We start from the raw sequence: 12,468 nt of genomic DNA, 5'->3' as shown, positions 1-12,468 counted from the left end.
AATCACAGTGCATATAAAGGTACCAGCACTGGACCATTTTTGTCCACATCGTAGATAGCCTTGAAGCTAAGCCCACGCGAGCGTGCACTTTATTCACAGCGCAGATCTCTTTAACAGTACAGCGCACGTGCGGGCGCGCATTTTGTCCACATCATAGATCACTTTCGGGATACGGCGGCCACGCCATAAGCAGCAGCAGCTGGAGTAGAACCCCCCTCTCTCGCCTTCTCCCCCCCCTTGCCTCGCGCACGAAAGAAGGCTATGCTTTTCCGTGCCGCCTTCCTCCCTTGCGCACATGTGATATTGAGCCTTGATCATCGGATGACCCTCGCAAGTCAGTTGGCATATATTCTCGTGTGCACATATTCAAAGCCTTGAACTATGTGTATAACAATGCATCAGATTTTAGGTTAATTCATGATTGACAACAATATAAAAGGAAATAAGCGTATAAGAACTAAATATTTGATGCATTGTTATACACATAGTTCAAGGGTTTGAAAATGCGCACATGAGAATATTTCGCAAGACTCAAATGTTCCTACTCTTACACTAATGTGTACATCCATAGCGTAATCTACTAACTGCGGAGATGCATGCACTCAAGAAAACTGTGTGGTTGTGTGCCCATCAAAAAAGCAAAACGTGTGACAAACCTCTGCTAATCTTCATCTTATCGCCAACCAGAGGCAACTAGTTTTCGAGAGTCTCAAAAAAAAAAAGAACAACAACGGAAACGCATGCACGGCGGCATCCTTCCTATGGGCCCCCCTGTGGGCACTAAACAAGCGAGAAACAAGCGGTCACCCTTTGAGCGATTAGTAACGAGATAGCCATCAGTTTTGCAAGTGCAAGAAGCTGAAACGGCCCGTGGAACAAAACCTAAACCGCCACCAATGAATGAATGAATGAATGAATGAATGAATGAATGAATGAAGAGTAGATATATACCAACGCAAAATATGTTTTTCTCACTTTATGGTCACTCTAGAAAAATTACAGTAATTTTTAATTTTTTTTTCGAAAGAAGTCTTAAGAATTGCAACCTACAATAAAAAATCGACCCTGGGCGGTCACATATGGCGAAAAAAATCAACACTCAAAGGGTTAAGGCTGCAGCTATCTCTGAATGTTCTGTGGATTTCACAGCAGTGGTGATATCTTTTTTGATCGGAATGTAAAGGTTGTGCCTGCAGCTACTGAAAACCACTGAGCATTTGTGTATACCTCCTGTTGATGATAAGGAACATGCCTCTTACACAAGCTGCTGGCACTGTTTCTATATTGTCTGTCACCTTGTAGGCGCATATGAAATAAGCAGAGCAGTAGGTGCAAGCTTATCAGCAATAAATTGCAAATGCTAGCATGATACATCACGCACATGCAGCTCAAAACATGAAGGAATGTTCACGCATTGTGTAGGAAGACAATGAGGACAATTGTACATATCACATATTTAGTTTTATAGCATTCATTTCATAGATGTATTGAAAGTTGGGCGAGTTCAGCTAATCCAGAATGACTTCGTAATGCTGTCTTTAGATGGCAACCAGCTTCTGGGGTATTCACTCATAAAATTTGGCAAGCTGCTATTTTCTCCCTCCAATCCATTTCATTTGGGCCTGTACCATTCACTCTGTTGTTCTGTCTACACAGCTCACCAGAGCATTTGGCCTACAGAAAGATGACTCATATGGCTGCTTTCGAGGTTTCGAGACTGCCCCTAAATGTTTACTCGTGGATCTATATAGGGCAGTGCTTGTGGCCATCGGAGTTGGGAAATGTGTCTCGCTTCATGGATGAATAATGCATGACTCTAACTACATCCTTCACTTTTATTTTTATGCAGACGGTGGAACTCCTGGAGTGTTACGTTCTGAATGCTTCGTGCACCCTGTTCGGTGAAGTCACAAACAAGGCATCTGTGTCAACTATGAGTGAGTATAAACTTCTTACATCACTCTGCTTCAATAACTTTTGCTTTTGCAACATGTGCTGAGAAACAGGTAAGTTTATGGTATGTAGTAAATATAAATTTGTGTATATGAAGTTTTTCTGCTTTGGATGTTCTATTGGATGCAATTTGCAGAACTGCAATACCGTATCTACTCGCATATTGATCGCACTAGCGCAATGATCGCACCCTTGAATTTTGTCATCAAAATTAGGTTTGATTCTTTCCTGTGTAATGATCGCACCCTGAACTTGTCGCAGCAATATGTCATGTGCCAAGTCTAGCTAATGATGATCGCGCTGTCATCTGTCGAATGCTATGCAAACAACTCTTGAAGACATACCAAGCGGCCTGCACCCACTCAGCATTCTTAAGCAGATGCCCCATTTCGTCACTTTCCACACTTGCATGAAAAAAAAAGCTACAAGCAAACTTGCCTCGGCCCTATTACTTATAGGCTTCATAATGATTTTGTTCAACAACATCAACATAAAAGGCGCCTTTCGATTCTTCTCATCTGCACTCGTGGGCACGAAACAAATCGCAAGCGGCAACAATAGTGGCCGCGTTTACATTGATACGTTAGAAGTGTACCCTATTCATACGCCAACGCTTGTAACGCAGCTAAGATATTCGCCCACCCTTAGCGGAAACATGCCGTATTAGGGTAGCAGTGAAGACAAATGCCACAGCTTTCACAGCATGCCCGCCAAGTGTTTCTATGTCACTGGCAGCTAAGTGTGCCCATCTCTGTTTCTGTCCCCTCAAAGTGGACATGGCTATGTTATTGTTGCAAACTTGCCGATATCAATGATATTATTTATTGCTGATACAGAAGAAACTGTTTCAATGCACGTGATGTACTCACGAGAAGAAAAATAATTGCGTTCGGCTTGCTCCGCCGGCCAGCATTTTTGTTTTGGTGTCCCGTGCTGACAGTGGTAGCCGCCTGCTTGTCGACCCGTTGTCATCCCGCAGCAAACACAGGATGAAAAAAGAAAATGTTTCTTTTTTAAGGCTTTTCATAAAGAAAGTGCTAAAAACGAAGTCGAAGGAACTAATACAACAGGACTGGCGCTATGTGTTCCTTCGACTTCGTCTTCGTTTTTAGCTCTTTCTTTATGAAAACCGTCAAGATAAACCAACTCGCCCAAATCAAGGTATCCTTGTTTCTTTTTACGGGAAACTTAACCCATGTAATGATCACACCCTGAATTTGCGTCAATTTTTTTTACAAGAAAGTGCGATCATTATGATAGTATATACGGTATCTGTTTTCTGTGCAGATTTATGATTTGTAAACTTTGTGTTTCTTTTTTCAAGCTTAACAATTTTTGGCAATATATTTCTTTTTTAATTCACGTCCTAAACCTAAATTCTGCTTCCAATAGTCACTAGAATTTGGCTTTCTCTCTTAAATGCAGCAAATTTTATTACAACCAGTCCAGGGATTATCTCGGAAAAACATTTATACGTTTTACATGTATTTGAATAAGCGGCATTGGAGTTGTATCTGAGCTAAAGCTTCCTCTTGAAACAGAAAGCAGTCCATGCAAACGTGAGAGCCTTGACCACATTTTTTCGCCATTTTTTGCCCAGGAAGCAAACCGTTCCCTTTGTATGTGAGTGTGGATCCAAACGGCCGCACAATCAACCCGTCCACCATCCTGACCCGGCTGGTCATGGCCTACCTCACGGGGGAGCACCTCAAGAAGGTCACCAAGGAGAACTGCAGCTCCCTTACTGATTCAGACAAGGTGAGCCTTAGAATGTGGAGATGAGATTTTGTTGCCTCTTTGTTGCCTCTTTGTTGCATGCCGTATTAAGGGTAATAGAGGAAATATGTCACTAATGGGTTGGCACATGCTGTGAGCACAGCACTTCATCCATTGTCCAAACGAAGATTTGGAATTGTCTAAATCTTTTGGCTTTAAACAATCTTTCGGACATTACAGAGCTGCTGTCGACTTGTGTCGCAACACTGGGAGCAAATACGATCTTCCAGGAGTGCTCGCAAAATGAGGAATAAGTCTAGCTTTAGCACCACGCGTGTATAACTGTTAGAAAAGGTACTTCCAGCCTTTTTCTAATGCCCAAGAAGACTAACGTGTTGAGCATGATGATACGTACGCACAGGTTGCAAAAACTGTACTTGGAGGTGGACTGTAAGTTCAGGCTGCTTCACAACTCTCAGCAATGGGCAGCAGGGTACTCTATGCACATTCTTGCTTTGTGTTGTTCAAGTGAGTTACCAGCACATCGCTTCCCTTCCAAGGCGACTCTTGCGCAGCCTACAATCTCTCATGCCCCCCAACAACAGCAGTGAGGCAACACTGACAGTGCTTCATCAGAAGATCATGTGCCTGAGGGATCTCCTTTTGTAGCTTCGTGCTACAGTCGTCCCTTTTGTGAACTTTCCTCCACCTTGCGGGTTTCCACAGAACTGATTTGCCATATTCAGTGCCTGTGTGATTATAAAGTGTACAAACTGTGTATTCTAGAAAGTTTGCTCTGCGCAGTGGACATGCTTCCTAATAGCACATCGATTCTTCTGAAAAAAAATGAGTGTGTCCGAGGTGATAGTAAATACCGTGTGTTGATGTCAACTCACAGATATCTTGGTTTACAGCTCCACCAGTACATCTGGATGGATGGCCCAGATACGAACGAAACAGGCTTGTGTGTGCGGTCCACCACAATGATGACACTGGCACGTTCCCCAGCACATGAACTCAAAGGTTAGTGTCGCTTATTGTTTCAATGACCTCATCAACCATCCACAAATGGCTAACTTAAGCCATTAGAGCCATTACACGTGCACATTATGAGCAAATATAGTGCAGATTCTAAGTGTTCCTTGTACTGTCAAAGAAAAAAGTGAAATTGCTTTGTTGAAACAGGCTCGTGAAACTAGTTGAATGAATGTAATTTCTTGGTTGCAACAAATTTTTTCTAATATGGTGTGCCCACATTAACACTAATGCATGTAAAGGGAACTTGGAAGTCTATTCTTCTTGTAAGTGGTTCAGCTTAACAAAGGGGTGCTGACACTGGTAAATTAAACAAAGGTGCTTTAACTGTACAGCTTATTAGAGAATTTGGCTTAAAGATCCCTTCCCGCACTTGTACGCTGGACCATGTGTGCATACCACAGGGTGTAGATGCATTCTGCTTGGATCCTACGTGGTCAAATGGGGGAAACAGATCTCTAGGCCTAAAAATTATCAAATAAATTGAGTTTTGTAAAATTGCATGTTGGAATCTGCATACATTATTCTCTTTATCTGCTTACTTGCTTATCTCGCATGTCAATATTTCAGCAATGATAGATTAATTGTAAAACTATAGGTTAGGTGATTTGTTCATGTCTTCATTTTCTCAAAATAATTTTGCACACCCAGCAAACCTTTTAGTGGGATACATCAGTACCTATTGCATATAGGACACCTATTTTTGCAGCATGAAGCTAGATACTTAGCACACACACTATTGGGAGCAGACATTAACCCTTTGAGGGTCGAATTATTTTGAAGAAAACTTTCCCAGGTGGTCAAATTACTTTATTGCGGATCTTGAATGTACAATATGTATAAAGTCGGGAATAAACAGTAAAAAAAAATTAGGAACAGTATTTTGGTGTCGGCATCACTCAGAACTGTAAAATGTTCAATAGCATTTCAGAGTGTGGTACTCCTTGAAACACGAGTCTCCGCACAGCCGCAGAGAGCAAGAATACCTCATGAGCGGCGGTGATAAACGAGCTAAGAGCAGTGCCAATCAAGATAGAAATCAACTTCCGCCGCCACTGTGATAGCGTGCCGACAAAGATAAAAATCATGTTTCGCGTGCCTCTGTTGCGGCGGAACCGAAACCACGAAAGTGCGTTGCCGCTGAGAGCGAGAAGACCTCGCGAACAGCGGTTATAAACAAGCTAAGAGCAGCGCCAATCAAGATAGAAATCAACTTCCACCGCATCTGCAGGAGAGTGCCGACAAAGAGAAAGATCATGTTTCGCGGGCCTCCGTTGCGATCACGCGGTGAAACCGAAACCACAAAAGGCGTGTTGCCGCAGTCTGCGCGACGCGCTGAAGCTAGAGATCAGTTTTGTTTATCTCCGCAAGAAGATAGCACAAATTTTAAACGCTTCTTGTAAGTCCTAAGAGGTGGCAGCACCTTCCAGTGAGCACGCATCGTCATAATGGCGCGAAATTTCAAACGGAGGGTCGAAACCATACCCGTACAGCAAAAACCTTGCGGCACAGAAAACCACCGCCGTACACGTACGGCAAAATCTTTCAAATGGTTAAGCCACAAACATCTGCATCGGTAGGCAATGTGAAACACCCTTATGAATTTATCACAGGCATGCCAGGGCCTTGAGATGCTGGTGCATGTAGATTTGGCCGCCTCAACAAGCTCATTTGTTGCAGTTAATAATGATTGTGCGTGTTCACAGCGTCTTCTGCCCTTCAAAGGGTGTAGATTGCCTTGAAATTTATGACAATGAAGGCATATAAAGCGTAATATACATAGCCAAAAGAACATCTGAATCCACAAGCATGAAGATCAGACAAATCCATGTACTTCCCATCATTCCCATGGTAGCTCAACAACTGCAGCGCCTTTGTTCCCTCTAGTATATTGTAAGAAACTCTATGGCCCTAATGGCTTCAGTGTCTGTTTGGGCGGCACAAGTGGCAGAACTAACTTGTGTCAAAGACGTATCTTCCACCAAAAGGCGCCTGTTTTCGGCCTGCCCAATGAAAACCTTAGAGTGAAAATGGCAGCTCACAGTAAATGATTACCATATTTACCCATTTCTAATGCACACATTTTTCCCAGGAAAATTGGTGTGAAAATTGTCTGCATCTTGCAATCAGAAATGAAACCACATTCATGGCCTTCCCAACAGTTTGCTGTCAGAGCCAGAGTCATAGCCATTCTCATCACAAGATGGCGACGAAACAAGTTCTCGCACAGTATGGCAATGACAACACGCTGCCTTCAGTCTTTCATTACAAAAGCTCAATAAAAAATGAGTTATTTGACATGCTAAGCTAGTGCCAACATAGTCGTGCCAGGTGTTTCCGGTGTTCCTGAGAACTGCATGTGTTGCAGGACAAATAAGCAAATCTTTAGCCTAACTGGGGCCCACTATCCCATTTGCGACTGTAGTGCAGGGGCTCAAGAAATACAGATTATCAAATGCAACGTATCCATGAATGGGCCAACATGTAGTCCATACAAACTTATAAAAGGCTGTTTGAGATTGACAATGATGGGCAATTTAGATTAAATTAGTTTCCATTCTGTGAAAGTAAACTCTGCACATTTCATCTTATTGCTGGAATCAGAGGCTTGCTACATTTTTCTTCATTCATTGCTCTTGTGCTATGTACAGCCCACAATAATGGGAACAAGAGGAACACCGACTAGGCAGGAAAATGTAAACTGACACGAAGTATTATGCTTTTTCATGTCAGCTTGTATTTTCTTTCCTAGACAATGTTCCTCTTTTCCCCGTTAGTGTGGGCTATACATAGAGCAAGAAAAATGAATTTACACCAACTAGCCCAATTCATCACTGTTATGCATCTTTCTTGTTAAAAAACTAGATGAAATTAGATTTTGAGTTTGTTGAGGAGCTCTAATGACATTTCTATGTTAGTTATCTACTTTGAACCCATAAGAACTCACTGCACGTTCAATTCAGGGCAAATACTGCTCAGTGAAGCAGCCGTGTGTTTGGGCATCTTTTCTGCATGTTTAGTTTAACCTGCCGGATAGTTCAGTTGATTTCGCTAGCTCTGGCAAGATTGATGTAACGACATCGGTGGTGCCATTGTTTAGAACAATAATATGCAGAATATGAGAACAATGAGAACACAGAATATGGGATTTAGTATTTACAATATCTACATGAAGGGTGAAGAACGTTACATTTCATCAGTCTAGCATGACTGAAAGAGAAAGCACACCGAACAGCCGACAACGGCTGCATAAAAACCCTCTGTCCTCCCTAGATCCCAAGGTGAGGGAAAACTGCCTTTAAACCTTCGTCCAATGGGACCGTCCAAGGTCATCGTAGTCCACACGCCTTTGAGGGGAGGCTTCACACACTCACTTCCGCACTTTGATTTCACTGAACACACCGAGGGGAGTGGGTCGTCGTAGACAGGTTGATACACTTGACCCAAGCAGGCGCCTCTTGATCCCAGAGCTGACCCCGCAGCTAGCCGCCACGTCTGTCCATTGACTGTGATGACTTCTAGGGCCTGTGAGAAAGCACCTCAAAACACCCTATTCCAGGAGTTCTCTTGCTCCAAGTAAACCAGGAAGGCGACTGCGAATCAACTAACAATACTCGGTCTGCCGGACGTGGCTAGACTCGCTGGCGCCACTGGCTGTCTGCAGAAGGCGCATTGTCTGATTCACAAGGCGAGTCGTTGCAGAAGGTTCGAAGGTTGCTTCTCCGAAGATCACTAACACTGCAGGTCGATCGAAACTGCAGCGGGCCGTGAAAGGTTTGCAGTTCAGAACCCCTGCAGGCTGATCGTAACATAGAAGCAATGCATTAAAAACCCTGGTTATCCGAAGCAATTTTACGCCTGACCCGCGTTATACGATGACCCTTGCGAAGCGCGGGACAGAATGGCGGACGAAAGAAAAGTGCCACGGGTCTCCTTCCTTGCTCCGTCTCTCCGCATGTGCAGTGCTTGATACTGCTCGACCAGTTCACTTCGCTTTCGTCTCTGCCTCGTCTCATCGTTCGTTTCAATCTCCCCCACCTGCAGCCACCCACGACACTCACTGTGCTGAAATAGCGTCTTTTCTTCTCCACAATCACTTTCTCCCTCTCTTCTCGGCGGCGGCACCTCTCGTCGCGTTGGGGAAGTGTTTCTCTCCTTCCATTTTCCCAGCAGCAGGTTGCCAACAAGGTAGGTAGCGGGGAGAGGCATCGGTTTATCGCACATGTTCTTCATCGTAATCCTAGCGACCAGCGTTCAGCAGAGGTTTTGAGTTGTGTGGAGCAACGTGACGCACGATGCCCGAGAGCGGACAGTTCCGTCGCTCGGCGATAAGCTGAATATTATAGAGGAAGCGGAAAAGTGGCATGGAGCCACGAAAGCTAGCATTGCCCGCGACCTTAAAATACCCGAATCTTCGCTTAAGACGATCCTGGCAAAGAAAGCGGTGATATTACAGAGTGCCAACAAGGTTGGGCTCAAGCGGAAAGTGGCAAAAGAAGGACAGCATGAGAAGTTATAAAAATTCTCGTCAAGTGGCTGCGTGAAGCACAGAGCTCTGCAATCAACATTGACGGCGCCATTCTAAAAGAAAAGGCGGACCTTGTGGCATTGCTGGGCATTGACGATTTTCAGGCATCGAACGGGTGGCTGGATCGCTTTTAAAAAATGAAACAGGATTGTGTACAGTTGCTCCTGCGGAAAAAGCACTTCCGTGGACGTTTCGACGGTGAACGAGTGGATGGAGTCACTGCCGGAGATGATTGCTGCATACAAGCCCTGCAGTGTTTTCAATGCCAATGAGAGCAGTATTTTTTAGCATATACAGCCCGAGCAAACCCTTGCGTTTGAGGGTGACAGCTCATGGTGGCAAGCGTAGTAAAGAGTGTGTGAAGGCACTATTCTGTGCTAACAAGGACGGTTCTGAGAGGCTGCTTGTGCTTGTTGTTGGAAAGTTTGCAAAGCCACGGTGCTTTAAGAACTTTAAGACACTGCCGTGCAGCTGCAACTTCAACAAAAAGGCGTGGATGACGTCTTCGCTCTTCAGCAATTTTTCGCAGCAGCTGGATAACAAAATGGGTGCTATGGCGAGGAAAATATTGCTTTTCCGGGACAACGCACCGTGCCACCCACCCAATACATCCAGCCTGAGGAACACAAAGGTTTTTTTTTTTTTTTCGCTCAACTGCACAAGCCGGCTGCAGCCGCTGGATGTCGGCATCATTAATTGTGTCAAGCAAGGGTACTGAAGCGGTTTGTGCAGCATCGGCTGGCGGCTATGGAGCGCAGCAAGTCGGAAAAAAAAGATCACTGTGCTCGACATGATGCACTCTATTCCAGTTTGTGGAACGCAGTGTCACGAAGCACAATCACTAACTTGTTCAAGCACTGTGGCTTTGAGCGAGAGACTGCCTCCTGTGCTGGGGAAGCAACAACCTCGATGCCGCTCGAGGCCGATGCAGGCTCGCCGGCAATGATTTCGATGGTTTAAACCTCACCACAACCTTCGCCAAGTATGTGGAGGCCAACAACAACGTTGCGAGCTGCAGAGAGGTGTCACTGGATGACACCATCAAGGAGGCTTTGCCTAGTGACGATGCCACAGATGCCGTGCCTGTGCCTACCACATTCGCCGAGGTGCTACGGCACATAGACGGCATCCAGAACTTCATCTGTTCACGCAACGCCACAGAGGACCTCCTTTTGGACATTGCCCAACTTGAGCGAAAGCTCTTTGTTCACAAATCAAACAAGATCCAAATTAAACTTAGCGACTTTTTTTAAAGTTCGCGCAGGCTGGCGAGAATCACGGCAGTGGGCAGTGGAGTGCCATAAAGGTTCGTTTGAATAAAGCATGATTGGTACCTGTACTGCAGCATTAATTCTTACCACTTTTACTTTTTTTGGTAATTTGGGTTTCCAAGCCCTGCAGAGCATGTTAGTAGTTTACATTGAAATTTCTCGTAAATCTGTCGCGTGAAATAATTAGTATTCTTATAGCCTTAATTTATGTTCGGATTTTATGGCGCCCGCATTTTACGATGCTTTATCGCGGTGTCGTGAAAGTCGTATAATCGGGGTTCCACTGTATGTCGTTTGACACAAAAGCGATGAGTCACAGTTCAGCATTGATGCAAACCACGACTGCAAATTTGTTACCTTTTGCCGTAGCTTCAAATTAGTTCAATTTCAGACAATGCAGGATATTGTTCTTGAAAAATGAAAGCGTAGGGGCCTTCAAAAATGCTTAAAACTAGGCTAGCTTGTGAGGTTCCATGATTCTTGTGCTAGCATAAGAACACGAGAACATGAACACAAAGGAACAAGACTGAGCTAGTGAAATGTTTAATCATTTGTTTAGTCACTTGTTCAATCTTGTTTTTTTGTGTTCATGTCTCTGTCGGTTATGTGTGAGGATTGAAAAATAATATGATGACGACAAAGTTTCATGAGAAGCGCGGAATATAGACCAGCATCACCTGTTATCATGAAGCGGAGCAGCTCAAGCGAAATTGTGGGAGGTGATGGTGAAATGTATTCAGGCATTCAGTGGTTTTGGGGAGGATGATGTCCAGGGTGTGGTAGTAGCGACCCGTCAGTCTCTGAGACTGAGGTTGCAAAAGGCTCCCACCTGGGCACAAAAACATCACTGCTGTGTTCTGTTGGTGAACGCTTTCGAGGTGTCCAATCAAGTGTGTCCAGAGTTCAGCACAGACTGTGTCTGCATTGACCGTCACCACATGCAATGCACACGGCTCTGTGCCTCAAACCATCATCTCTGGACATCACCCAGTGAAACTTCTTTGTCCTTGTGATGCCATTTCTTTCCACTCTTGGTCTTGCTTATCGCTGTGCCTTTTCTCTTTTTTCTTCTTTTCTTCTTCACAACTCCGCCACACCCTGATATACAGACTGGAGCACACGGGAGTACTCAACATGGACTGAGAGCGTATGGGAGGAGGCGTCGCTGCAGGTGTTCCTCATGCCCAGCTTTCGGCAGGAGGTGTCCGTCCTCATCGGCGGCATCGCCGTGTTCCTCGTCTCCCTGCTCACCGTGCACTGCCTGAACCAGAAGGCCCTAGTGCTGTTCACGCCACGCGCCCTGGTGGGCATCTAGGGAAGCGACACAAATCACATTGCTTTGGCCGACTGGACAAGCTACCAGGCAGGTGACAATAGTGGTCATCTGCCACCCCCTGCTGAACTCTAAAGGCACGCAACCACCCCAGGACAGTTACTAGAAAAATTGACCCCCACCCCCCTCTCCACTTGTTTATTAAGTTCATTAACTGCCCTTTCTTACTTTCTAGTTCTATTTTTTAATTGTGGTGCCATTCTGACTTAAAAAGTATTTTGTGTGAGATGGTTAGCTTGTGTCTCATTATGCGTCGCGTTGCATAGAGCTGTGGAAGCACTTCAGGAAATTTGTCATTGTTCAACACTTTTGACATTGGGTGTTGCTCGTCACTTGTTTATGGGCCTGTTTCTGTCTGTGTGCAAAAGGCAGGCGTACAAGACACAGACACAAGAAGAATGAAAAGGACAGCACATGTGGAAACTATTAACTGAAAGGTCATGCCTCTGTTCGGCCTTTCAGTTAGTAGTTGTCTTTTGCATTGCCCTCTTAATTCCTCTTGTATCCCGGTTTTGCATGCATGTATTTTCAAACCATGAACTCCTACTAAGTTTCTCAGCTTTCTGTCATTCTAAATGCCTTTGTGTGGTTCGCAGGCTTTTAAGCTTCATTTCTGTTATGAGTGATATAAT

The 12,468-nt window shown here is 44.6% G+C and overlaps 1 protein-coding gene across 1 annotated transcript in view; it reads left to right on the top strand.

Annotated features, from left to right (window-relative positions):
• Nct (Nicastrin) overlaps positions 1-12,062 on the top strand; it is a 38,650-nt gene extending 26,588 nt beyond the window's left edge. Inside the window, exons 12-15 of the mRNA XM_065447629.2 lie at positions 1,850-1,937; positions 3,554-3,711; positions 4,584-4,692; positions 11,613-12,062. Coding sequence (XP_065303701.1) covers positions 1,850-1,937; positions 3,554-3,711; positions 4,584-4,692; positions 11,613-11,818 — 561 coding nt within the window. The 3' untranslated portion in view covers positions 11,819-12,062. The remainder of the gene's footprint in view (positions 1-1,849; positions 1,938-3,553; positions 3,712-4,583; positions 4,693-11,612) is intronic.
• Positions 12,063-12,468: the final 406 nt, after the last annotated feature.

Source organism: Dermacentor albipictus, chromosome 4, assembly GCF_038994185.2.
Source record: "Dermacentor albipictus isolate Rhodes 1998 colony chromosome 4, USDA_Dalb.pri_finalv2, whole genome shotgun sequence".
In the NCBI taxonomy this organism is placed as follows: Eukaryota; Metazoa; Arthropoda; class Arachnida; order Ixodida; family Ixodidae; genus Dermacentor; species Dermacentor albipictus.
The sequence above is the reverse complement of the archived record's forward strand: the minus strand, read 5'-3'. Positions and strand labels throughout refer to the sequence as shown.